Source organism: Macaca thibetana, chromosome 16 (assembly GCF_024542745.1).
Source record: "Macaca thibetana thibetana isolate TM-01 chromosome 16, ASM2454274v1, whole genome shotgun sequence".
Taxonomy (NCBI): domain Eukaryota; kingdom Metazoa; phylum Chordata; class Mammalia; order Primates; family Cercopithecidae; genus Macaca; species Macaca thibetana.
Window position 1 is genome coordinate 33,761,210 of NC_065593.1, and position 27,694 is coordinate 33,788,903.

General features: G+C 35.0%; 1 protein-coding gene across 9 annotated transcripts in view; it reads left to right on the forward strand.

Annotated features, from left to right (window-relative positions):
* The window catches only part of BCAS3 (BCAS3 microtubule associated cell migration factor), a 707,133-nt gene that overhangs the window by 213,350 nt on the left and 466,089 nt on the right, over positions 1 to 27,694 (forward strand). For all 9 annotated transcript variants that reach the window (XM_050764587.1, XM_050764586.1, XM_050764591.1 and 6 more), the window contains exons 11-13: positions 1,339 to 1,422; positions 9,212 to 9,382; positions 22,798 to 22,891. In XM_050764587.1, coding sequence (XP_050620544.1) covers positions 1,339 to 1,422; positions 9,212 to 9,382; positions 22,798 to 22,891 — 349 coding nt within the window. The remainder of the gene's footprint in view (positions 1 to 1,338; positions 1,423 to 9,211; positions 9,383 to 22,797; positions 22,892 to 27,694) is intronic.

Genomic DNA, 27,694 nt, shown 5'->3' on the forward strand with positions numbered 1-27,694 from the left:
CTTGAGTATTTTAATTACCAGAAGTAGGGAATAAGTAATAGCCTTTCTTTCCTTGCTCATGCAGCAGGAGGCAGCAGAGGAATAATTTTCATAATTCTTTGAATGTGTATTTGTGGATGAATGAGTGAGCAAGAGAGAGATTCTTTTTATTTGCTAAAATGATCACTTTTCAAATTCTTTATCTTACTCTATGTGAAACCACATTTGATGAACAGCTATCATTTGGCAAGTTCCTTACTTCTCTTTGAAATCTACTTAAGCAGTCATTCAGTGTGACATAACAGAGATTGCCTAAAAAAAATCTTGACTTTGCATATCATACTTTTAAGGGTGTTCCATTCTATTATAATATATTACTATTGCTTTCAGGGATGTTTAAAATAACAGTGTCAGTGATGAAGAAAATTTTGAATTAAGAATAAAAGGTTTACATATCAGTCTTCATCAGAGGACCTGGTTTTAAACGATGTAAAGCATTTTTAATTTTTACGTTTTGTGAGATATAGATTCTTTGTGAATTCCAGAGGTTTTAAAAAACTCATAATGTGTACGGTTCTAATACTCTACCCTTGTCATTTTGTTTTTTAAAAATGTTAAACATAGAAATCTGGCTAATGACATTTTTTGCTAAATATAGGAAGTAGACGACCAGTGGAGAGTTTTATCCTGGTTTATTTCTTAGCATGTGAAATAATCATGCATATCAAAGTAGTGATTCACTTTGAAAATTGGTAGTTTGCTTTATTTACGTCAGTCACAAATAAGGATATATCTTTTTCATTCCTAATGGTAAAAGTTTAAGCTCTCTGATATGGACAGCTAGTATATGTGTCATAGTTGATTTATGCATAATTTGTAATACTTTTCCACTGACACAATTGAAAATGCAAATATGACAAAATCTTTTGTCTACTTTTTATGTTTTCTTTTATAATCTTTATGGAGGAATTAACAGGATAAAACATCTAACTTGTTAGCATGTCAGATATTTAAGTTAGGAAGTCATGTGTAAGTCCTTTGATTATGTTTTTAAAATTTATTTGTGGAAAGGCCACCAGACCTCCTACCATTTCAGAGTTTATGGATTCTTAAAGACTATTCGTCTTGTAATGAAAACCGTAGTTGAGCATGAAACTGCTTGAGTGGCACCAGTAGATTATAAAAAGGGGTAAAAGTGTCTCCGCAGAGCTTTTAGCTGTTTGTCTGAAATACACTCATGCAAACATTCCCACCCATCACCATCACTGTGCACGGTAAATAAGCTCTATCCTAATAGCCTGTAGAGTTAAACAGATTAATAGAAATGACTTTCTGCCCCTCTCTCTCTCTTTTTCTCAGTTGATTCGATGTCATCAGTCCCGTGGTGGAGCCTGTGGAGACAACATTCAGTCTTATACTGCCACAGTCATTAGTGCTGCTAAAGTGAGTACCTCCGAAATCTTGGAGAGTTGTGATTATGTGTAGTAATTGTTCAGATTTCTCTCCTGAATTATATTTTCTATTGTAATGATTGTAGTGTTTGTACTTATCCAGTTTTAAAGATTTTAAGCCTGTTAGCTAGCTTCAAGACTATTATCTCATTAATACCACATTTGGAAGAAGCTTTCCATGTTTAAACAGTGACTTCTGGATTCTCTGTGATTTTCATTGTTCTACCTACACTGACATCCCTTTGCATCTTTGAGCATTTCAGAGTCTTCTTCTCATGAAAAGAATATTATTCCCTCTGAAAACTTGAGTCAGTCCCTCGTCACATTCAAAGATTCTTTCATATCAAGGGGCTGCCCCTTCATGTTTGTCAAGTGAGCTCTTTTTTTCATGTGTGTGAGGGTTAATTTTGATGATGTTTGGTAAACTTTATGCTGATTATAAGGTATTCTTGTAACCACTATCCTTTTGAATTGTGAAGTATACAACAAAACAATTCTAATAATAGGAATGACAGAGTGAATCTAAATGACAGCATATAATAGAAAGCACAACCATTCAGAAAAGAACAACAGTTTAAAGCAAACCACAGAGTGGGAATCAAAGGTCACACTGTTTTATGTAAAACAAAACAAAAATACTTCATATTTGATCACAGACGCTTACATGATGTGCTTCAGAATGTGGTCCTTGGTTTGACGAGAGAAGCATTACGTATTTTGCACCCAAAAGAGAATTAACCATTAGGTCTTTATGCCTATAGCACTGTGAATTTTAGATTTCAGAAATTTTTTTTTTTTTTTCCCTTAAGATAGGGTCTTGCTCTGTTGCTCAGGCTGGAGTGAACACCCACCTCAGCTCCCAATTAGCTGGGACTACAGGCGCATGCCACCACGCCTGGCAAAATTTTCATATAGTTTGTAGAGACAGGGTTTTGCCATGTTACCCAGGCTAGTCTTGAACTTCTGAGCTCAAACAATCCACCCACCTCAGCCTCCCAAAGTGCTGGGGTTACAGGTGTGCATCACTGCACCCCAGCAATTGCAGAAATCTTAATAAAGATTGCTCACTTTTCTCCACTGTGTATACAAAAATTATGATGGTTATTTCAATGAAGAGCTGAGAGAGAGTGTTTAGAAAACATCTTCAGTATTAGTCTACTAATTTATCCACAAAATACAACAATGAGATCTTTTTCTCAAGTATTAGACTCCTTTTAGTCTTGTCTGTCTTATACACATGGATCACGATAGTTTAGCTTATGATCATTTTCAGTAATTTTTAGTTATGGAATGGAGGATAACTTTTCAGCTCCTGTTTGCTATTCTTATGTGTTTATGTGCTTATATAAAAATAAAGTGATCTTCATTCCATGTTTTGCTATGGACATGCTGGAGTAAGTGAGGCTGGACTTAAGATGTTTTAAAAAATAAGTGCAGGGCTGGGTGCGGTGGCTAATGCCTGTAATCCCAGCACTTTGGGAGGCTGAGGTGGGTGGATCACGAGGTCAGGAGTTCAAGATCAGCCTGGCCAACATAATGAAACCCTATCTCTACTAAAAATACGAATCCTAGCGGGGCATGGTGGCGGTGCCTGTAGTCTCAGCTACTTGGGAGGCTGAAGCAGGAGAATTGCTTGAACCCAGAAGGCAGAGGTTTCAGGGAGCCGAGATTGTGCCACTGTACTCCAGCCTGGGCGACGCAGCGAAACTCTGTCTCAAAAAACGAAACAAAACAAACAAGCGAAAAAAAACAGTGCAAACTCCCCATTTTCTCATACCTCAATATTGGGAACTGTGAGGCTTATACTCATATCTTCCACATTTAAGACTAAGAAATTATGTTTGATATAACACCTTAGGGCTGGATACTGTGCCTCATGCCTATAATCCCAGCATTTTGGGAGGCTGAGGTGGGAGGATCGCATGAGCTCAGAAATTTAAAACCAGTTTAGGCAACATAGGGAGACCCTGTCTCTACAAAAAGATTTAAAAATTGGTGGTGCATGCCTGTTGTCGCAGCTACTCCAGAGGCTAAGGTGGGAGGATTGCTTGAGCATTGGAGGCCGAGGCTACAGTGAGCCATGATTGCGCCACTGCAATCTGTTTACTTTTCTGTTTGGGAGAATATAAGGGTTACTTTAAAAAAACTCACAAGGACGTCTCCAGACCTAGAAACCTTCTCAAGAGAATTCTTTTTAATATTTAAGAATAAACAATGGCGATATTACAAAGACTCTTCCAGAGAATAAGCAAAGTCAGATTATGCCTAATCTGGTTTGATGAAGCCAGATCACCTTAATACTAGAACTTTAGAAGGACATTATAATACAAGAACACTACATAGATGTGAAAAATCCTAAATAAAATATTTGCAGAAAAACAACATTATATAAGATACCATATATATTGTATCACAGTCCATTTGGGATAAGAATATATGGACATAATTATAGTATAATATATAGGACACAATATTTGCTGTGTCACAACCCACTTGGGATAAGAATATATAGAACACAATTCTTCAATATATAGGACGCTATGTATTGTATCACAATCCATTTGAGATAATCCACAATATAAGGCTGGTTTATCACTCAAGATCAATGAACATAATTTGCACATTTAACAGGAGAAAATTATATACTTATCACAATTGATGAACAAAAAGTATTTGATAAAATTGAACATATATTCATTGATAATATCTTAATAAATAGTTTCTGGTTCTTTGGATTTTTAAATTTTTCTCAAATTATCAAACTTGTTTAAACACAGTAAACCTGGTCATATTGAAGTCTGTTTCTGATTAATGTCTGGTTCCCTTTTGGGTCCGTTTTTGTTGTGTGTTGTTTCTGCTGGTTCTCATTTATGATGACTTGAGTCCTTGTGAAGCGGCGTCGTTTGTCTAGGGTGATACCTGAGGTTTGTTGTCTCATGCCAAGGAAATTGAAGATGCGGACACACAAGGAGTGGGTTTAAGAGCAGAAGTTTAACAGGTGAAAGAAAGAAGAGAGCTTCCTCCTGTAGAGGGAGGGGGCCCAAGCAGGTTTCTGGGATTGGGGTGAGATGTGATTGGTTTTATAGATGAGCTTGAGGAGGTGGTGTTTGATTTACATAGGGTGTAGTGGATTGGTTGGACCAGGTGTGCCATTTACATAACGTGTAGAGGCTGGCTATCCCACCACAATCTTTTATTATGCAAATGGAGTCTCTATCTGGCTGGTGCCATATTGCCTGCACATGTGGTGACAATGAAAAGGGAAGAGGGAACCTCTATGTTGAATATACCTGACTTCCAGATATCCCTTTTCTATTGGCATAGCTGCTGGCATTCACCAATGCTTGCAGCTTGATCTTTCAGGCTGCTTTTTGTTAGAAAAGAAATAATTTCGGGGCTGATTTTTATTTAAAGGAAAACCTTGCTGAGGACTCCCTTACTCTCACTAACTGCCTGCTTAACTTCTTTTTAACTCCTATTATCACTTGTTTGCCAGAATTTATTTCAAAACTTTTTAGAAATAGTTTTGAGTTTGGGATGACAGTGGAGTTCTGGGACAGTATCAGTCTTGAGTAATAATCCAATTTCAGGGATTAAGATTATTTAAATGAAGTTCACCTGCAATAGCTGTGCTCGCCTTATTGCTGTCGGTGGACTCTTCTATTGTATATTTCTTTATGTTCAGAACCAAACTTGGAGGGAATGTCACCAAGTAGACCCATTTGGCAGGACTTTGACTTTCATAGATGATTTTCTAGTTCCATCTATCAAAAACACCACTTAGTTTCTTGGCACCCTACCTCCTGCTTCCTAGAATCACCAGATACCTCTCGGCCTAAATGCCCAGCTGAAATGTCTGAATTTCCTTATTCTTTCGGATTCTGACTTTGTAACTCAGTACCTTCAAGCAGCATTTTACAAAAATACTCTCTTCGATTTTCCTAGTTGTTTTCATTAGTGGAAATCAGATTGATCTGATTTCCCCAGCCTGCCATTATTGAAACTAGAAAATACGTTTCCTTATTTCTTTTTTAACCATTTCTAGGTGATACATTTTTTGAGATATAACACGGAGAGTATGTTAAAAAGCCATGTAGTATGTGCTCCTTAAGAAAAATACTTATCTTAAAGTAATTTTATAGTTATTTCATTAAGTCACTTTCTCTAAAAGTGTAATCATTACTCTTTTACTCTTTCTGATGACAACTTCCCTTGTGGCTATATAGAGGTTATTAACCACTTTGTTATATAGAATGATTAATTATTAATTTTTTTGTCTTAAATTTTTTGTCTCACTGCAATTGTGAGGATAAATATATTCATTGCATATGCACTTGGATGGAGCTCCTTAGAGGAAATAATCTTTTTTACATTTTCTGCATTTCCAAATACAACTTGCATAATATTAACGTTTTTTCCTTTGATTTTCCAAGTAATTTGACTTTCCTCATAAAGAATATCAGAACCATTAATTTTTTATGGTAGTGAAAAAGAAAAAAAATTAATATTGAAATTGTTCAAATGAGATTATTTGACACATTTATAAAATCTTGGTCCATATTTTCTAGTTCCCTCATTATGGTCTTATTTTCATGTGTGTTAACCCCAGTGTGGTCAATTGATTTAATAAAAATGCCCCTGTTTTCTCTTGTTATCTGATAACTTCTTAATGACAACTAACAGCTTTTGTGAGAGCAGCACCATTAGCACTAATGGATAGGGAGGCCACCTGATATGGCATGGGAAAGGTTAAAGATGACTAGTGACCCCTCGGCAAATCTGCTTGCAGCAGAACAGAGTTAAGTACCGTGCTCATTTGAATTATAGGTCATAACGGATTTTCTCACACTTTCGTTATAGTCTCTGATGTTCAGCTGTCTTCCAGCTCCAGTTTAGTTATGTGAGTACTTGTGTGAAGATTCATCAGTGATTTAATGAACATTTTTATGTAGATAACTCAGATTGTGAGGACACTCAGTCTAATTTTTCATCTCCTTTTGGCCAGGTTATACTTCTCTATTCCTAATTTTTGCTGAGGCTTTATAATTTTTCATATATATTTGAGAAAACAGATATATACATACTCTGTCTACTAAAATTAATTGGAGAGACAAATTACTGTGAGGTGATTTAGATTTCTGTTCAATAACACTATCAGGTAACTTCTGGACACTAATGCCCATAGATGTGCTTGATGCTAACATGGAAACAAATTTACCCTAAAAGCAAGGGTCTTTACAAATGCAGAAAACTTTCAGCACTTTTCTCTAACCCCCCGACTCCCTGCATGGTTAATGGATTATGATAAATAGTAGTATCTTGTAACTTGCTATACAGATTGCAGATGTGATGACTTAAATTTTGAGTTTAGATTTTTGTCCACTACTAAGACACCTCCATCAATAGTCATGGTTTTTTTTTTTTTTTTTTCCCCAGGGAAATATCAAACACTCTTCGTGTAATATGAGCCATTGACTATGAAATATACTGCCGTCTTCTCTTTGTGGATTCTTTTCCTGGTTGTCTTATGTTAACTTTTACTGTTGTGGTTTGCTTTGGTACACATTACTTTCCAGTTTTATGTGCTCCAGTTCTTTTAGTTTTATTCCTTTTCATTGGTATAAGAGCATGAAATAATAGGCTCAGGGGCAAATGGGGAGGATATACAACCAAAGACTTTAAAACTAAAAGGCATTCCTTTGATAAAGGGATAGCTGCGTTTAAGTGGGAGCATCTCCATTAGCATTAATGGAGTGAGTACATCAACTGAGGCATCTCAGAGGTTAATCAGGCTTCCTGGCCTGCTCTTGACATCAATACACTGTGGCGCCTCATTCTGTTGGTCCTTCAGAGGCTTACTTGACAACAGTCTAACAGAATTTGTGTAAGTCGTTTCTTGTGAATTATTGAAAGAAACGTTTGGCTGCTAATTGAGGAACGCTAATGTGTTTTATAATCACTGGAGTTTGAGTTTTTAGCACTAAACAAAACAGTTACAATTGATTTGTGGCTTTCTCTTGGTTTTAGTCTGCTGTTAAGTTATATCTTTTTGTTTGAATTCAGCAGATGGCTTTGCTGGTCATTTTTATTTAAGTATTTATTAGTACATTATTATGGATTTTAATTTTTCCTCTTTTCCACCCATCAGACATCTGTGTTTTGTATTCATTAACTCTGAGATCACAAGTAGTAACAGAAATAGATTACAAGGCAGTACAGGATAGTGTAAAAATCAGGCCCTGGAGACAGATGGTCCCAGTTTTGAATTCTGACTTTGTCGTTGGGTAACTGTTTGAGCTTCCATTTTACTTAACTTCCCTAGCCTTGATTTTCTCTTTCATAAAATTGAAGTATCTGAGGAAATCTATCAACGTAGTTTATGTTAAGTGCCTTCACCAGTCCCTAGTCCATAGAAAAACCACCGTGAAACATAGCAAAATAAAATAATGCATCTATTATTAGTGCTAGTTTTATGGTATTTTAATAGAACATTTCTTTGGAAAATACTTCTCCCCTTTTCAATTTTAATCTAATTATTGCTTAAATCACGTTTAGACCTCTATACACAACTGTCTTTATGTACTATTTATGAATTAAAATTTGAAATACCATGTATATAATAGTTTATATTTTCAAATTTAGCCGTAGCATGTGCCAGAATTAGGTGAGAATTATTTTTTCATAATTGTTTTAGAAAAGATAGTCACCTCATTGAAGATTAATTTGAAGTATTTTAATGAAACTTTTTTTCTAACAACATGAGAATTGGAAAAATGTACCTATATTATTTAAAATGTAGTTTTTGATATATTTAAGTATTCTAGGGTGCCTGTTTTGGTTCTACTGATGATACCCTTCTTCAGCAATGTGTGACTCCCATATATTTGTCTTTATTTTAGTTTTCTTCCTTTCATTTTTTTTTCTATAGACTCAAACTTGAAGCTTTCTTCCTTTCAGATGAAAAAACTTGTTATTTAGAAAAATGTTTCTGTTAATGCATATGAGGATAATCAGAGGATATTTATATAGAAGAAAAAATATTTCATGAGTTAGTTTTACTTACATGTTTTGAATGAAATGGAGCTAAAATATAATTATAAACATCTTAAGTTATCTTTAATTGAAATAATATAGTAGGAGCACCACATTTAATTGTTTTCTGTTACCAGATAGAAAATAACTCTCAACTAATTTAGTATGATACTTCATTCATCCAGTAATTAATATCTTAGACAGAGACTGTGTTTGCCATATACCAAATCTTGGTATACAGTATTATATACCAGCATATTTGTATATTTGCTTTGGAAGCACATTCTTTTCCACATAGGTATTCTACCAATGTCTCAGTCTTTTTCATACTAGAAAACAGATATACAATTAGATTTATAATATTTCAAAAAATTGATCATTTCATAGTTTCTGCTTCTTTCTATGTCATTGATTTTAAGATGTATACATTAAGAGGAGAGAATGAAAGAAATATCTTTTATAAAAATGTAATTGCACCCTTATGTAAAACAGAGCTCTTTAATTGTTTTAACTATGGCTTTATCCCTGCCATGATGACTTTAGAGACTTTACTGATGCCATTCCCTCAAACTAATACTGATATTCTAATTAAAATTCAAGATCATTAAAAGTCAAACTGAATGTCTGTGACAGTTTACTGCTATATAAAAAAATTTAACATAATGATTAGGAAAATTAATAAAATGCATATTTCTATGTAGAATCCAAATACTGATGTGAAGTCATACATTTTACCTTTCATTGTACAGACACTGAAAAGTGGCCTGACAATGGTGGGGAAAGTGGTGACTCAGCTGACAGGCACGCTACCTTCAGGTGTGACAGAAGATGACGTTGCCATCCACAGTAATTCGCGGCGGAGTCCTTTGGTCCCAGGCATCATCACAGTTATTGACACCGAAACTGTTGGAGAGGGCCAGGTAAGAAGAACTTTTGGTGCGCACAATGTGTGTTACTTGCAAAGATGGGACTGAGATCAAGATTAGTCAAAATGTGTTTGGTCTAGGAGATTATCAATTTGGAATTTGAGGAATTGAGATTATTTCAAATGAAGTTTTTCTTTAAAAATGATTAGTAACATGTTAGAACCTGCTATTTTGAACATTATTAATGTATCAAATCTGAAGGTAAAGTCCAGGTTCTAAGAGATTCTCTCATCTGTGAGGACATTTGTTTCATAAATAAATAATTATATAACATTTAATAGTGTTCTGTTCATAATATTCTTTTTCTTTACTTGCCATCCCAGAGACTCAATTATTGTTTCTTTTTTGTGTATGTAATAACATTTGTCATAACCCAAATTATAAGATTAATAAATTACTTTTTCTTTCTTTTTTTTTTTTTTTTTTTTTTTCTGAGATGTCACCCAGGCTGGAGTGTGATGGTGCGATCTCGGCTCGCTGCAACCTCTGCCTCTTGGGTTCAACCGATTCTCCTGCTTCAGCCTCCCGAGTAGCTGGGATTATAGGCATGTGCCACCACGCCCAGCTAATTTTTGTATTTTTATTATTTATTTATTGAGACAGAGTCTGGCTCTGTCGCCCAGGCTAGAGTGCAGTGGCACGATCTTGGCTCACTAAAACTTCCACCTCCTGGGTTCAAGCAATTCTCCTACCTCAGACTTCTGAGTAGCTGGGATATAGGTGTGCGCCACCATGCCCAGCTAATTTTTGTATTTTTTTAGTAGAGTCGGGTTTCTCCATGTTGGCCAGGCTGGTCTCGAACTCCTGACCTCAAGTGATCGGCCCGTCTTAGCCTCCCAAAGTGCTGGGATTACAGGTGTGAGCCACCATGCCCAGCCTTAATTTTTGTATTTTTAGTAGAGACGCGACGCGGTTTCACTGTGTTGGCCTGGCTGGTCTTGATCTCCTGCCTCAGGTGATATGCCCGCCTTGGCCTCCCAAAATGCTGGGATTACAGGCATAAGCCACTGCTCCCAGCCATATAAATTTCTTTTTAAAGGCAGGACCATACCTATTGGGAGGAATTTATAAAAAAAATTAATCAATAATTGCAACTTACATAATTTACTGAGTAGTATGAGAATTTATAACAGATGTTTTCTTATCAATATAAAATATGTGAAATCTTAAAGTGGCATATCAGAATACATATGTGGCAATAGCTTATTATAAAATCTTGTATCTTCAGATACAATGTACTGTAATGTTAACAATCTAGCTTTAGAAACATTTACAATGAGTGATTATAAGCATGGAAATACATGTTACATTTGCATATAAATCTTGCTGGTAAGAGAATTTGGGTCGTTTTTCCCCCATGCACTCAGGAACTCTATTTTCTTTTGTGTCATAGTCTTCACTTTAAATATATGTTTCTTAAAGGAAGGTAATTTTTTTTATTCTGATAGTGTGTGATCACTGATATAAAAATACAATCTAGAATCAATTCCTAGAATGAGATAGGAGTAGGACAGTATTGGTGAAATAAAATTTCTTTTAGTTTTTATATAGAATATATATTTAATTCTGTATTCAGAACACAATGCTTAGAAACTGTGTGAGCTGTTAAGGTATTAGCCTTAAATATTGCATATGTTTTGAGAAAATCTGTTTCCAGTATATATGGGTTGATGTCTTGATGAAAAATTACACTTGGCAGCTGCTTATGTGCTAGTTCCTATAGTAAGATTAACAGCATTTCAAGAACATTTTTCTGCAATTGAAACAAAAAAACTTTGAAATTCTGGATTATTAAATTTGGCTCTTGTATTTTACTTGAAATCTGAATACGAATTCTCTGCCTCTCCTGTCTTAACTTTGTGGTTAGCCAAATATGTTACAGAGTTATATTTTTTTAATGAAGTGCTAGAAAACTTTTCAGTTGACTGTAATGACCTTGTGTTAATTAGTTGATGTGGATACACACAAATGTTCTCTTTTTTAATTGAAATGAAAAGTATAAACCTTTAGTGTTGTGTTAGAGTAAAAAAATTCCTTTTGTTCTTTGATTTTTTGGTTTTTAATTAATTCACCTACAAGGCCACCCACATTTATTGGGTAGTAACAAGTCTCCTCAACATTGTCTAGGACCATACATCTGTTAAAGATCTAGCATTTGTTGATGGAGAGATTTGGGGTTATTTCAAAATAGAAACTGTTATCTCGGTATTTTTGATGAAATAGAGGTGTAATTCATATATTTATTTCGTTAAATGGAAGTATGGGGACATATAATTATATAAAAACATAACATTTAGGCCTTATGTTTTAAAATGTGGTTTAATTTTTTCTTCAAGTTCATTAACTTTTTATGACCTTTAAAAAGGAAGTCTTAGTTTTGTAGTATGGAAATGTACTGTAGGTTGGAGAGTTGCAAAAGTTCATTTGTCTATGATAAATGCATTGATAACACTTGAAACAAATATGTTTATTAAGAAGAATCATAGAAATGTTAACTTTTAAAAGTTAAGAATCTTAAATATTGTTCAACATGGAACATTCTACCTTTTCTGTTAATGGTTGGTAGCCCCAATCTTCCACTTATGACATATTCTGAAATTTTAACTTGATTAAAAAATTCTGTTAGAGGACAGGAAAGAAATTGATTTTCAATAAAAGGTAAATTAGTATGTACATTTTTTTAAAAAATTACAATTTTTAAAGCAACAAGATGTGTGCAGTATAATACTGTCTTTCTTTTAATTAACATGAATCTGTTTTTTGTCAATAAAATGTTTTTGTCTCTGATATATAGTTCAGTTTGAGTACAGGCTGTTTTTAGATTATGCTGGATTGTATTAAAACTGCAGTGGTTTATGTCTTAGATTTATCGCTTTTAGCCCCTTCCACTGATGTTTAGCCTAAACTGTAATGTTTTTCCTTTTCCAAATACAACTCAGATTTTATATGAAAAGCTGACAATACATTGATTTTTACTGTTTAAATCCCTTGAGCCTTTAATAATGATATATTTTTTGTATTTACAGTGTTAGTGTATAAAATCGGATTCACCATCCTTCTGTTGCCATATTGATTAGTTTGATTTTATGGTGATGGGATCATTGTGTGTTAACTGCATTAAGGAGGAATGGATTTGGTTGACTTTGCATCCATTTTTATCTGTGTTACTTTCATGTTTTATTTAAAAGCATTTCTTGACCAGAATAAGTTAAGTGGTATAATTTGCTTTTTACACATTTATATAATTGAAGTTAGCAATGTGGCAAAATCTCTAATGGAAATAAAATGCTTCAGAATGATGACATAAATCTGAGCTATTTCTTGCCTGGGGAACAAGTGTTAATAATAATAATGTAATAGCTTCTGAGATGTTTTGTTCATGTGATGAAGGCTTATCCACCTTGTATCAATTCTTGTACTCTGCTTTGTTTAATGTAGTCAGGTTGTTAATACAGACTTAAGAGTTCATCCTACTTTGATAAGTGGTGAGTAAAGATTATATGTTTTAGGAAAATTATACTGGAATATCTCTGACATTAATGGTTTAATGTTTTAGGCTAGGTGATGATGTAATGGAGAAGATTCTTCCAAAAGTATCTGGTTGTTTATATTTATGAAGTCCCTAAAGAGAACATTCAAAGAATCTTATGTAGTGGTAAGATTAATGTGTCTTTTTGCTGGATGGCTTCTGTCTTTATTATTGCCATCAAACGGAATACTCAATGCTAATTGTGTTGGAAAGAAACATACAGGGTGTAGGGTTATAATATATGAAAGGAAAGGGAATCTTGTAGATAAAGTTTAAAGTAGAAAAACGGGCAAAAGATAGAAATAAATATTTCATAGAAAAATTAAAATACAGTTGACCATTGAACAACATGGGTTTGAACTGCGCAGGTCTACTTATATGTGGATTTTCTCTGTCACTACCAGCCCTTAGACAGCAAGACCAACTCCTTCTCTTCCTCCCTTTCCTCCTCCTCCTCCTCAGCCTACTCATGGTGAAGACAATGAAGATGAAGACCTTTATAATTGATTCACTTCCACTTAATGAACAGTAAATATATTTTCTCTTACTTTAAGAATATAATCTATAATACATATATGAAATATGTGTTAATTGACAATTTTGATCATCAGTTAGGCTTCCAGTCAGTAGTAGGCTATTAATAGTTAAGTATTGGAGGAGCAAAAGTCATATGCAGATTTTCAGCTATTCAGGGGGTCAGCACTTGTAAACATGAGTTGTTCAAAGGTCAACTATACATATAAATGTTGTAAAATATGCCCATAACTTCACTTGTGATTAATATAAGAGAGCTGCAAATTAAAACTGAGATACCGTTTTTTACTTATCAGAAACTGAGCCACTCAAAAGCTTGCAATATATTCTATATTTTTAACTTTTAATTTAGAAGTAATTATAGACTCACAGTGAGTTACACATGCCTTTCATCTTACTTCCTTCAGCTTAACCTGAATGATGATATATTTTGTAGCTACAGTATAGTACCAAAACAAGAAAATTTTCTGAGTGATGTGGGTTAAGGAAAAAAAAAAAAAACTCAGAAAATGGACAATGATACACTCTGATAACTAGGCTACAAGTCTTATTCAGTTTTCTCTATTTGTTTAACCTGCATTCATTGGTGTGTTTATGTGGGCATGTATAGGTGTGCGAAATTTTATCCCATGTGTACGTTCACGTAACCCCCACCACAGTTAAGATACAGGACTGTTCTAAACTGTTTCATCAACACATAACTTCTTTGTATTTCATGACCATCCCTCATCCCACCCCATCCCTTTTTCCTGATAACCACTAATCTGTTTTCCATCTGTATGGTTTTATGACTCTGACAATGTTATGCAAATTGAATCATATATTATGTAATATTTTAAGATGGACTTTTTACACTAAATGTATTGTCTTTGAAGTCCATTCAGGTTGCAGCATGTAATTCGTTCTTTTTTTCTTTTCTTTTCTTTTCTTTTTTTTGAGATGGAGTCTCACTCTGTCGCCCAGGCTGGAGTGCAGTGGCACGATCTTGGCTTACTGCAAGCTCTGCCTCCTGGGTTCATGCCATTCTCCTGCCTCAGCCTCCTGAGTAGCTGGGACTACAGGTGCCCGCCACCACACCTGGCTAATTTTGTGTATTTTTTAGTAGAGACGGGGTTTCACCATGTTAGCCAGGATGGTCTCAATCTCATGATCTTGTGATCTGCCCACCTCGGCCTCCCAAAGTGCTGGGATTACAGGTGTGAGCCACTGCGCCTGGCCGTAGTTTGTACTTTTCAATCACTCTGTTGTATTCCATTGTACGAATATGTCAATTTGTTCAATTATTCACCCCTTGAAGGACATTTGCATTGTTTCTGGCATTTTTCTATTATGAATAAAGCTGTCATGATCATTTGTGTAAAGGTTTTTAATGCGGATATGTTTTCATTTCTCTGTAAATGCCCAAGAGTATTACTGAGTTGTATAAGTGCACTTTTAGAAAGGAAATGTGCAACTATTTTCCAAAGTGCCTGTGCTGTTTTATATTCCCACCAGCACTGTATGATAGATAGCAGATTACCCAGCTGAATCTGTGGAAGCTGAAGAAAGTGGTACAATATCTTTAAAGTACTGAAATAAATGAACTGGCAGCCCCAAATTCCATTTGTAGTGAAAGTATACTTCAGAAATGAAAGGGAAATAAAGGCATTCTTAGAAAAAAGGAAAATTAAGAGAACCTATCACTCACAGATCAACTCTTAAAAATGGCAAAAAGAAGTTTTCCAAGGAAATGACAATAAAAGAAGGCTTAGAACTTGAAAAATGAAAGAACAACAATGGGATGGGTAAAAATAAAGGTATATGTAAGATATCCTTAATGAATTTATAAGATTATATTTGATGATTGCATTAGAAATTGTAACATCATCTGATGTGTAGTGATCGATGTATGTGTAAGAAATACTTAATATTTTTATATTTTTAAAAATGGGGACATAAATTGAACCCTTTAAAAATCAAAATTTGTGCTACAGTGGACATGATCAAGAAAATGAAAAGACAACTCACAGAAGGGGAGAAAATGTTTGTAAATCATATTTTTGATAAGGTACCAGTATTCACAATATATAAAGAACTCTTATAACTCAAAAATAAAAAGACTACCTAATTTTCAATGAGCAATGGATTTGAATAAACATTTCTTTGAAAAAGATATACCTGTAGCTGATAAGCAGAAATTGGGACCCTTCTAACCTGCTGGTCAGAATTGTGCATTCGCTTTGTAAAAGAGTTTCAAAGTTCTTCCCAGAATGTTAAACAGAGTTATATGACTAATATATATCCACGATAAAACTCTGAATATTTGTTTGCAATAGCCAAAAAGTAGAAACAATCTAAATATTCCTGAACTGATGAATGGGTGGATAAATAAAATGTGGTATATGCAAACAATATATTATTATTTAGCAATATAAAATATACATTTTAGTGGCATTAAGTACATTTGTAATGTTATGTAATTATCAGTACAGGTACTATCCCTTTCCAAAACTTTTTCACCATCTGAAACTGAAAGTCTCTGCCCATTAAACAATAGCTTCCCAGTACTCTGTTTCCCAGGCCCTGGTAACCAGCATTCTACTTTCTGTGTTTGAATTTGCCTGTTTCTAGGTGCATCACATAGTGCAGTCCTAAAATATTCGTCCTTTTGTGTCTGGTTTATTTCACTTAGCATAAATATTTTCAAGGTTAATACCTGTCGTAACATATATCAGAATTTCATACTTTTTAAAGGCTCCATAATATTCCATTGAATGTGTATACTGCATTTTGTTTATCTATTAATTGATAGACATTTGGCTTACTTCTACCTTTTGCCAATTTTTTTTTTTTGAGATGGATTCTCACTCTGCTACCAAGGCTGGAGTGCAGTGGCGCGATACTGGCCCACTGCAACTGCTGCCTCCTAGGTTCAGGCAATTCTCTTGCCCCAGCCTCCCAAGTAGCTGGATTATAGGCAGCTATCACCATGTCCGGCTAATTCTTGTATTTTTTTGTAGCGACACAGTTTCGCCATGTTGGCTAGACTGGTCTCGAACTCCTGACCTCAAGTGATCTGCCTGCCTTGGTCTCCCAAAGTGCTGAGATTACAAGCATGAGCACTCGTGCCCCGCCACCTTGAATAATGCTTATGTGAACATTGATATACATGTTTCTAATTGAGTCTCTACTTGTAGTACTTTTGGTTATGTACCTAAAAATCAAATTGCTGGATCATATGGTAATTCTATATTTAATTTTTTGAGGAATTACCAAACTATTTTTCACAGTGGCTGGACCATTTTACATTCCCACCAGCGAATGTCCAATGATGGATAAGGGTCTCAATTTCTTGTATATCCTTACCCCAACACTACTTATTTTTCTTTTTTAAAATAATGACCATCCTAATGAGTGTAAAGTAGTATCTCATCATGGTTTTAGTTTGCATTTACCTAAGGAATAGTGATGTTAAGCCTCTTTTCATTTGCTTATTGGCCATTTGGTTATTTTTTAAAAATTGATGCATAATATTTGTACATATTTTTGGGGTACATGTGATATTTTGTTATTCGCATAGAATGTGTAATCATCAAATCAGGGTATTAGGATATATATCACCATAAGCACTTAGCATTTCTATGTGTAGAGAATGTTTCAAGTCCTCACTACTAACTGTTTTTAAATGTACCATGTGTTGTTGTTAACTATTGTCACTCTACTATGGAATGTTAGAACTTATTCCTTTTATTTAAGTGTACATTTGTACCCAACCTGTCTGTCTTCATTCTTTTTTCTTTTTCTTTTATCTGACTGGATTAGTTTGAAAGGCCTGTCTGTCAACTGAAATCTCTTTCTTCTGTTTTTTCTAGTCTATGATTGAAGCTTCTCAATTTGTTTCTTTTTTTTTTTTTGAGATGGAGTCCTGCTCTGTCACCCAGGCTGCAGTGCAGTGGCATGATCTCAGCTCACTGCAAGCTCTGCCTTCCAGATTCATGCTATTCTCCTGCCTCAGCCTCCTGAGTAGCTGGGACTACAGGTGCCCGCCACCATGCCCAGCTAATTTTGTGTATTTTTTAGTAGAGACGGGGTTTCACTGTGTTAGCCAGGATGGTCTTGATCTCCTGACCTCGTGGTTCACTCACCCCGGCCTCCCAAAGTGCTGGGATTACAGGCGTGAGCCACCGTGCCCAACCTCACTTGTATTTTTATGTCATTCATTGAGTTATTCAGTTTCAGGATTTCTGTTTGGTTCTTTCTTATGAAATCTATCTCTTTGGTGAATTTCTTTTTCATATCCTGAATCATTTTTCTTATTTCTTTGTAAATGTTGTCTGTGTCTGCTTGTATCTCACTGGGTTTCTTTAATATCAGTATTTTTGAATTCTTTTTCAGGCATTTTATACATTTTTTAGGGAGGTTAAAACCTATTGTTGGAGAATTGTGTTTCTTTGGAGGTGTCGTATTTCCTTGCTTTTTCATGTTTCTTGTATCCTTTCATTGATATCTGTGCATCAGGTGTAACACTTCTAATTTTTTCTTTCTTGAAACGAAGTCTCACTCTGTTGCCAGGTTGGAGTGGTGCAGTGGTGCAATCTCAGTTCACTGCAACCTCCGCCTCCCGGGTTCAAGCGATTCTCCGGCCTCAGCCTCGCAAGTATCTGGGACTACAGGTGTGCGCCACCATGCCCAGCTAATTTTTGTATTTTTAGTGGAGACGAGATTTCACCGTGTTGGCCAGGATGGTCTCGCTCTCTTGAGCTCCTGATCCACTCACCTCGGCCTCCCAAATTGCTGGGATTGCTCACTTCTAATTTTTAAAATTGGCTTTCACAGGGGAAGGCTTTTTCCTGTTTTTTTTTTTTTGAGGAAATAATGAGAAGTTATTTTTAAATTGGTAATACAATAGGAAGATGATAAATCAAAGGAGTAGGTAGCAGATGCAGGTATAGTCAATCAATGAGCTGTATTTTACTGGAATTTAATCAGTATTAACCTGAAATAGATGATAAGTTAATATGCATATTGTAGTCCCTCCAACTACCACTAAGAAATTACTCAGAAAAAGTAACAGAGGACTTAAAATATTAATGCTAAAAATATTTTCTAAACACAGAAGAAGAAGACTGGAGGAACAACAAACACCTAAGACATATAAACATACATAGCAAAATGGCAAACTTAAAATCCAATTATAGCAACAATATGTTAATGATAAATGTGTCAGATCCAAATTGCTTCAGATTCAAAGACCACTTGTTTGAAAATAAAAGGATGGTAAAAAATATGTCACGTGCTTTAAAAATTTTAATGTAAGACCTCAAACTGTAAAAATCATAGTAGAAAACCTAGGAAATACCCTTTTTGACATCTGCTTTGGTAAAGAATTTTTGGCTGAGTCCCCAAAAGCAATTGCAACAAAAAACAAATATTGACAAGTGACACCTGATTAAACTAAAGAGATTCTGCACAGCAAAAGAAACTATCAACAGAGCAGACAGACAACTACTGAATGGGAGAAAATATTTGCAAATGATTTATCTGATAAAGGTCTAATATCCAGCATCTATAAGGAACTTAAATCAACAAGTAAAGAACAAATAACCCCATTAAAAATGGGCAAAGGACACAGACAGACACTTGTTAAAAGAAGACATACGTGTGGGCCAACAAACATATGGAAAAATGCTCATCATCTCTCACCATCAGGGAAGTGCTAATCAAAACCACATGAGATGCCATCTTAACACCAGTCAGAATGGCTGTTATTAAAAAGTCAAAAACCAGCTGGGCCTGGTGGTTCATGCCTGTAATCCCAGCACTTTGGGAGGCCAAGGCAGGCAGATCACGAGGTCAGGAGATCGAGACCATCCTGGCTAACACAGTGAAATCCCATCTCTACTAAAAACACAAAAAATTAGCTGGGCATGGTGGCAGGTGCCCATAGTCCCAGCTACTTGGGAGGCTGAGGCAGGAGAATCGTTTGAACCCGGGAGGCAGAGGTTGCAGTGAGCCGAGATCATGCCACTGTACTCCAGCCTGGGCGACAGAGCAAGACTCCATCTCAAACAACAGCAGCAGCAACAACAACAACAACAACAACAACAACAGATGCTGGTGGGGCTGTGGAGAAAAGGGAACACGTATACACTGCTGGTGGGTGTCTGAATTAGTTCAGCCACCGTGGAAAGCAGTTTGGAGACTTCTCAAAGAACTTAAACAGAGCTACCATTTGACCCAGCAATCCCACTAATGGGTATATACCCACAGGAAAATAAATGGCTCTACCGAAAAGAGACATGTACTTGTATATTAATCACCATGCTGTTAACAATAGCAAAGATATGGAATCAGCCTAACTCCCCACCAGCAGTGGATTGAATAAAGGAAATGTGTTATACATACACCATGAATACTACACAGTCATAAAAAGAATGAAATCACGTCTTTTACAGCAACGTGTATGGAGCTGGAAGCCAAAATCTTAAGCAAATTAATGGAGAAGTGAAAAACCAAATACCCCATGTTCTCACTTACAAGTGGGAGCTAAACATTGACCACACATGGACATAAACATGGAAACTATTAACAGACACTGCGGACTACTTGAATGGGGAGAGAAGAAGTAGGAGTATGGGTTCCTACTGGGTACTATGCTCACTACCTGGGTGCAATATACCCATGTAACAAACCTGCACATGCACCCCTTGTATCTGAAAGTTGAAATTTTAAAAATATGTCATGTAAACAATAACCATAATAGAATTAGAGTGGCCATGGTAATATTAAAGACTTTACATCAAGAAGTACTACTAGAGTAAAAGAGAGACATTTCATTCACAATAAAGGGTCAATATAATAAAACAATTGTTAATACACAGCACAGATAAAAATTCTTTTTTCTTTTTTTTTTCTTAGTGATACTTGTTCTGGAAAAACACTATTAATATGTACAATTAATAAAACAATTATTAGCATATAAATACCTAACAACACAGCCCCTAAAAACATTGAACAAAATCTAACAAAATTGAAAGAAGAAATTGTAGCTCTGTTTTTTTTTGGTTTGTTTGTTTTTTGTTTTTTTTTTTTTGAGACAGTCTCACTCTGTTTCCCAGGCTGGAGTACAATGGTGCGATCTCGGCTCACTGCAACCTCCGCCTCCTAGGTTCAAGCGATTGTCCTGCCTCAGCCTCCTGAGTAAGTGGGATTACAGGCATGCGCCACCAGGCCTGACTGATTTTTGTATTTTTAGTAGAGACAGGGTTTCACCATGTTGGCCAGGCTGGTCTCAAACTCCTGACCTCATGATCTTCCCGCCTCAGCCTCCCAAAATGCTGAGATTACAGGCGTGAGCCACCGTGTCTGTCCCAATTTTAGCTCTATATTACAGCTCAAGATTTCAATAATTTATTCCTCATTAGTTGATAGGCGTAAGCACTCTGTAATTTTCCCCATGCATGTTAGTAAACATGTACGACTATTTCTCTATTAAAAAATAATTGATAGAACAATTAGATAGAAAATTAGAAAAGACTTAGAAGACATGTTTAACACTATTTGCTAACTTGACCACCCCAAACTGCAGAATGCACATTATTTTCAAAAACATCTGGGACATTCATTGTACATGATAGAACAGATGCTTGGCCATGAAACAAATCTTAATAACTTTAAAAGGATTAAACTCATGCAGAGTATTTCTCTAAGGACAATGGAAATCAATAACAAAATTCAATTTGGGGAATCCCGAATATTTGGAAATAAAACGCACTTGTAAATAACTCATGGGTCAAAGAAAGACGCTTAGGGACATTAGAAAATATTTTGAATTGAATGAAAATGAAAACAACATATAAAAATTTATGGAGTATACCTAAACTATGGTATTATATGGAAGAAAATTTATAGCTTTAAATGCTTATATTAGGAAAAGAAAATGGCCTGAAATTAATAATCTAAGTGTTTCCCTTAAAAGATGATAAAAAGAAGAGCAAATTATAACCAATGTAAGACAAATGAAGCAGATAATAAAGATCTGGATAGAAGTTGATAGAACAGCAAACAGTGAAATATTGGAAAAGTCTAAAATTGGTTATTTGAAAAGATCAATATAATCAATGTATTTGTAGCTAGATTGAATTGGAGGTTCTAGCTAGAGCAATAAGGCATAAAGATCGGCGAGGATAACGTTCCAGACATTTTTATGGTGGCTTGTTGTGATGGTTTTGATACTGTATAGCATGATTGAACTGTAAAGTTAAAATGGGTAGCTTTTATGGTATGCGAGTTGTATCTTTGTAAAGCTTTCACACACACAAATTTCACACACACAAATCTTGGTGCTTAAGTAGATTTTTTTTGGGGCTATATTTGCAAATATGTTGTAACTGATAAAATAACTGTTCTAGTCATTTACTGTGTATCTTTCAGGGCAGGAATAACTTTTGGTTTATAGTCTGAGCTCTTAGCAGAGTATTTTACACATAGTAGGACTTTAGTCTAACATGTATTTTTGAAAGAAAAAAAATAGCATCGCCATTGTAGGACAACGTCCAAGGTTACTTAAAATCAAATTTCTCTGTGTCTAAATACTATGATCCAAAATTGGTGTAATAGGTTTGCTTTCTGAAATATTAGATAAGTAAAATAATTTTTAAAAAGTTTTTGAACTTACAATGGGAAATTATATGGAATGTAAATTATATTTCAGTATAGCCTTAAAAAGAGGAGTAAAGAAACTCCATTTGAGATACAGAGGTACCTATTCTAATGTACCTCTGCTTTTATGATTTGATAGTCGTTTCAAATATGTTCTATTTCTTTCTATAAACTAGGAGTTGAAGAACACAACTTTCATTCTATAGTATGAAAATGTTACTGGATGATTTCTCTATACACCTGTTTGTTTATGGTTAACAAATTATGTTGTTTTCCCCCTGTTCTTATATTTCAATAATGGGCAAAAAATTGTGATTTTCCAGCAGATCCCATAACACAGTAAGACCTGTATTTCCTGTCCTTGGATAAAGCTCTAAGTGATTACATTTTGTAAAGAATTGAAAATAGTTGATTGTATCTCTTTTTTTCCTTCCTCTGAACCTATACTTGAAGAAGTAATTGTTTCATCTACAGTCAAGTCTGCTGACTCTTTTCAGAGTTTATATGACTGATGTGCTTGGGGGCATGTTATATCTCTTCCTCAATTCTAAAGTGGAATTCTCTCCTTATATTGGCAAGAATAATCTACTAGAGTGGAAACATGTTATTTGGTCAGTGGTATTGTGATGTACCTTCTTACAGTCTTCAAGCTTGATTATTGGTGAGAAAATATTTACCTCCATTTGTCTTTATTTCTTTTGTGGAGGTGCTTGTGAGTGAGGATTCTGACAGTGATGGCATTGTGGCCCACTTCCCTGCCCATGAGAAGCCAGTGTGCTGCATGGCTTTTAATACAAGTGGTAAGTTCTCGCTCTGTTTTTTTTTTTTTTTGTAGACCATTTATACAATGAGTTTTCCAGCCAAATATGGAATATGGAATGTGACTTTTCTTCATGTATCAGTGTATATCAGAAAAGTTATTAAGCCATTATATTGAATAAGTGAATTTATAATAAAAATTTACTACCCCTCTAAAATCCCGCTAAAATTAGTTTTGTTCTCAATAAAGTAGCTATTAAACAGCAGCCATGTAGGCAATGCTGTTGAGTTACATTGATTTCTGTTTATAATTACTCCAAGAACTTCAGTATTCCAAACTAGAATATTAATACATACGAGCAGTGTCTTTTTTGCAACTTGAAGTTTCTGTGTAACTTACAACACTTTGTAAGCTAATTTAATTTTCTCGTTTATTTTTTTAGTGGTGCTCTTTTTCTGTTTCTTCTTAAGGTTTACTCCTTACATTTTGTTACATCTTTTTAGTTCCTTTTAATATAGCATAGGATTTGTACTCTTAATTTTCTTTTCACAATATCCAGAGTAATTGTCTTATTTAAATTCTGCATTTGCAAGATTTTTAAATTTTTATATAATTTTACTATTTTTTAAAAGAAGATAAAGACAAAGTCTCACTATGCTGCCCAGGCTGATCCTGAACTCCTGGCCTCAAGCAATTCTCCTGCCTTAGCCTCCCAAAGTATTGCCACCATGCTTGGCCAGATTTTTTTCATTATGATAATGTTTTTGTATTTCTCTGTTCCCTGGATATCTATCTGTTTAACTGGAAGTTAAGTCTAGAGGTATAAACCCATTCAGGCTAAGGAGTTTGTGTGTGTTTGTTTGTTTCTAAACGTTGTAAGTATTGCTGTCTACATCATTTCATCCCAATAGGAGACACATTATTTTAGGTTGTCTCCCTGTTTGTGGTGCTATATTTGATCACAGGAGTAAGGTAATGACTATCAAGTATCTACATAATTGGAAATAGGTTTTTCTTATGGATATTAGCAAGTACTCTACAGTATGTCATTTTGACATTATTTCTGATGCAACTTTTAAATTAATAATTTTGTTACATTGAAGGTTGTAGAATGGTGGGTTTTGTTAATTCTGTCCTGGTCTCTGCATTTGTTGGCTGTTACTCTTCTATAGAAAATGTTTTCTGTCATCAGCCAGGAGTAAACACCATTTCTCCTGTATATCAAAAGTGGTATAAATGCCTAATTCGCTCTCTCTCTTTTTGTTTTAAATGACCAATTTTCACAGTAAGGAGTTGGTGTAATACTTCCAGTGGTAGGAAACAAGTTACAGGTTGAATACTTTATATCTGAAATGCTTGGGCCAGAAGTCTTTCTGACTTTAGATTTTTTTTTTGAATATTTGCATGTATAATGAGTTATCTTCAGTGGAACCCAAGTCTAAACACAAAATTTTATTTGTTTCATGTATACCCTATACACACAGCCTGAAGGTGATTTTATACAATATTTTAAGTGATTTGTGCATGAAACATAGTTTTGACTGCATTTTAACTGAGACTTTGTAGATGAGGTCAGGTGTGGATTCTCCAGTTGTGGCATCATGTCAGTGCTCCAGTTTTGGAGCATTTAGAGCATTTTGGTTTGCGTTATAAGAAGAATATAAATTTTTGTGAGGATTTTGGTTTTTCAGATTAGGAATGCTCAGTCTGTATTTTAAAAATACTTCGTAAATAAAACTGCTCTCGTTTTCAGAGCTGGTATAGTCATTATAAACTTGCAGTCTTTTCAGATCTTATCCATTTGGTTGATGTATCTAAGGAGCATGCTATTTTTAATCTTAGTTTTCAGAAATGATTATATCACTGAAAATTGATGGGAAAAGCCAATCCTTTTCCCCTTCTTTTCATCTTTTCAAATAAAGAATGATAGTAAGAGATTATCATTATATAGAGATACTATTTTATAAAGCACTTTGAATAATCTACCCTCTAATCTCTTAATAAGTCATCTTTGATTAAGGGAACAGGATTTTTATAGTGATTGGTAATCAGTAGGATTGATTTAATTAATAAAGGCAAGATTTATTGAAATTCTCTGAGTGTTGCAGGAATTAAGTTAAATGTGAAAAAACAGCCTGGAAGTTATGTCACTTGTAGCAGTCCACTTGGAATAACCAGTATGACTCATATTGATATTCCATCTGTTATGTCAAATCTCCTTTGTGTTACTGTATATTTCATATAACCCTATAGTGCTTCTGACACTGGCAGCTATATTTTCTTCCTATGACTTTGCATTCTAAGAAGAACATATAATATAAAGAGTGTTGCAGTCGTCTCTTATCGTCATCCACAATTAATTTGCTATCATAAAATGGTTTCATAATTTTGATCTACATTTGCCATTTGATTTCTGTGACCTCTCATATTTGTGTTTATACAATAAGGTTAAAAATAGCAATATTTATACCTGTTCTTCTGTGTTGCTGGGACACTAGGTTTATAACTCTATGATGTAATTTATTTTGTGACAATCATTTGTTTAAACATTTGTTTCCCTTGCTAACTTCTCTGTTCCTCCTACAAAGAGATCAGATGTCATTAATCTTTGTGTCTCTAGTGCTTGGCATGGTGACTCAGAGTAATAGGAAACTTAGTGAATTATTTTGAACTGTTCCCCACTGTGTATATATGGCATTGTATTAGGCATGGTAGTCTCTATTTTGACAATGAAAGTGATAGTTCAGTTCAGTACTTTTTAATACTTTTTTCCTTCCTTCCTTCCTTCCTTCCTTCCTTCCTTCCTTCCTTCCTTCCTTCCTTCCTTCCTTCCTTCCTTCCTTCCTTCCTTCCTTCCCTTCTTTCTTCCTCCCTCCCTCCCTCCCTCCCTCCCTCCCTCCTTTCCTCTCTCTCTCTCTCTCTCTCTCTCTCTCTCTCTCTCTCTCTCTCTCTTCTCTCTTTCTTTCTTTCTTTCTGTTTTTGAGATGGGGTATCACTCTGTTGCCAGGCTGGAGTGCAGTGGCACGATCTCAGCTCACTGCAACCTCCGTCTTCCAGGTTCAAGCGATCCTTCTGCCTCAGCCGCCTGAGTAGCTGGGACTACAGGCGTGTACCACACCCAGCTATTTTTGTGTGTGTGTGTGTGTGTGTGTGTGTGTTCTTTGTAGAGACAGGGTTTCACGATGTTGGCTAGTATGGTCTCGATCTCTTGACCTCATGATCCACCTGCCTTAGTCTCCCAAAGTGCTGGGATTACAGGCATGAGCCACTGCGCCCGATCCTTTCCTTATTTTTCTATAGAAATTTTGATGAGAGTCGACTAAAGTTCTTCTGGAATTTATTCACTTTGAAATGGTTCATGGTGTATAGTTTCCTTGTTCTGGTATTACATAATTGTTTCATATAGCAATCTATGAAGCCTGTTAGTATCATTGGAAATATTCCCATATGGAGATGCTAATTAGTTAACTGTACCTGTAAACTTGTGAGTGATGAAAATAATGGTTATTTTTATATCATTTCACATTTATATATAATTCTCTAAATATTGCTTATGCTTCAAAATTATGATAGAGCCTATAATTTAATACATTAACAAGAAAGCACTTATACTACTTATATTTTAATTTTTTTTTAAATCTTAAGTATTTTATTTTGTGTTTTAATTTCATTCTGAGAAAGTGGTTCTTAGGCTTCATCATATTGCTAAAAGGATCCACACTACAAAAATGTTTTAGAACCTTTTATTAAAAAGGTTGAAGCTTGCTGGTGTGATTTCACCTGTGATTTCACCTAACACATTGGAAGATGCCTCTTTCACTAGTAACTCTATTCACCTTGTCTGGCTAAGTCTTGGTGATTCACTCAATAAGAGACAGTCCCTATGCATAGAGTCTGTTTGCTGGTTAGTTGCAAATGCACAAATAGGGTCTTAAGGAAGGAAAACCCTTTGTGGAGTAAGGACAGCATGCTAGCAGATAAGTATTAGCCTGGTTTTGAGGTACTGGAGATAGTTCTTCAAAAAGAAATCAGTTCCAAGCTGGGACCTAAAAGATATTCAATTAGAAAATAATGATTCAGTGCCTGGCACCATAAATATTATTTGAGTAAAACAGGCAAGAAAAATATGGCACATTTGAAATAGGTTGTGAACCATAGTCTGTATAGTGGACTCATTAGTTTGTTGTGCACAGATATGTTTTTCAATGTGTCCTCATTTCTGCAACATTTTATAAATCCTTCATACCTGTTTAGATATCTCTATTCAGTGGAGGGTTTATAACTCAGCAGCCACTCATACAATTGGTTTGCACAATGCTTTATAGTAGCTGGTAAGCAATTACTTACAATTCATCTTAATTATTTACTTTCAGCTTTGAGTATTTTTGCTGTTCTGAATATTGACTGATTACTTGATTATGAGCAAGGATGCAGAAAATGCTCAATTCTCAATGATTTGGAAGTCTGGATTTTTTTCTTTCTTTTTTTAATTAGCAAGTGCTAGTCAGTAGCTACCCAGCTTCGTACAAAAAGTCATTGGGGTTAGCCATGGCTTCTAACCATTAATCAGCTTGTATCATTAGGTGACATTTTATTTTGCTTTGCTAGTTTCTGGTTCATATTTACTCTTCTAACCCTTTTGATTGGTATACATACATATACACACACACTCATAGAGGACATGTTTTAGTGAGGAAACTGCACTGCTATTTGTAAATGCATAGATACCTCAGTAGCTGGGTTTTTTCCCTTAAATTATTATTTGTCTTATAGTTTAAAAAATGTTTTTGTGAGATAAAATGATGTGTTTTCTAGCACTCTTCATTTAAGTCCTCCCCACTAG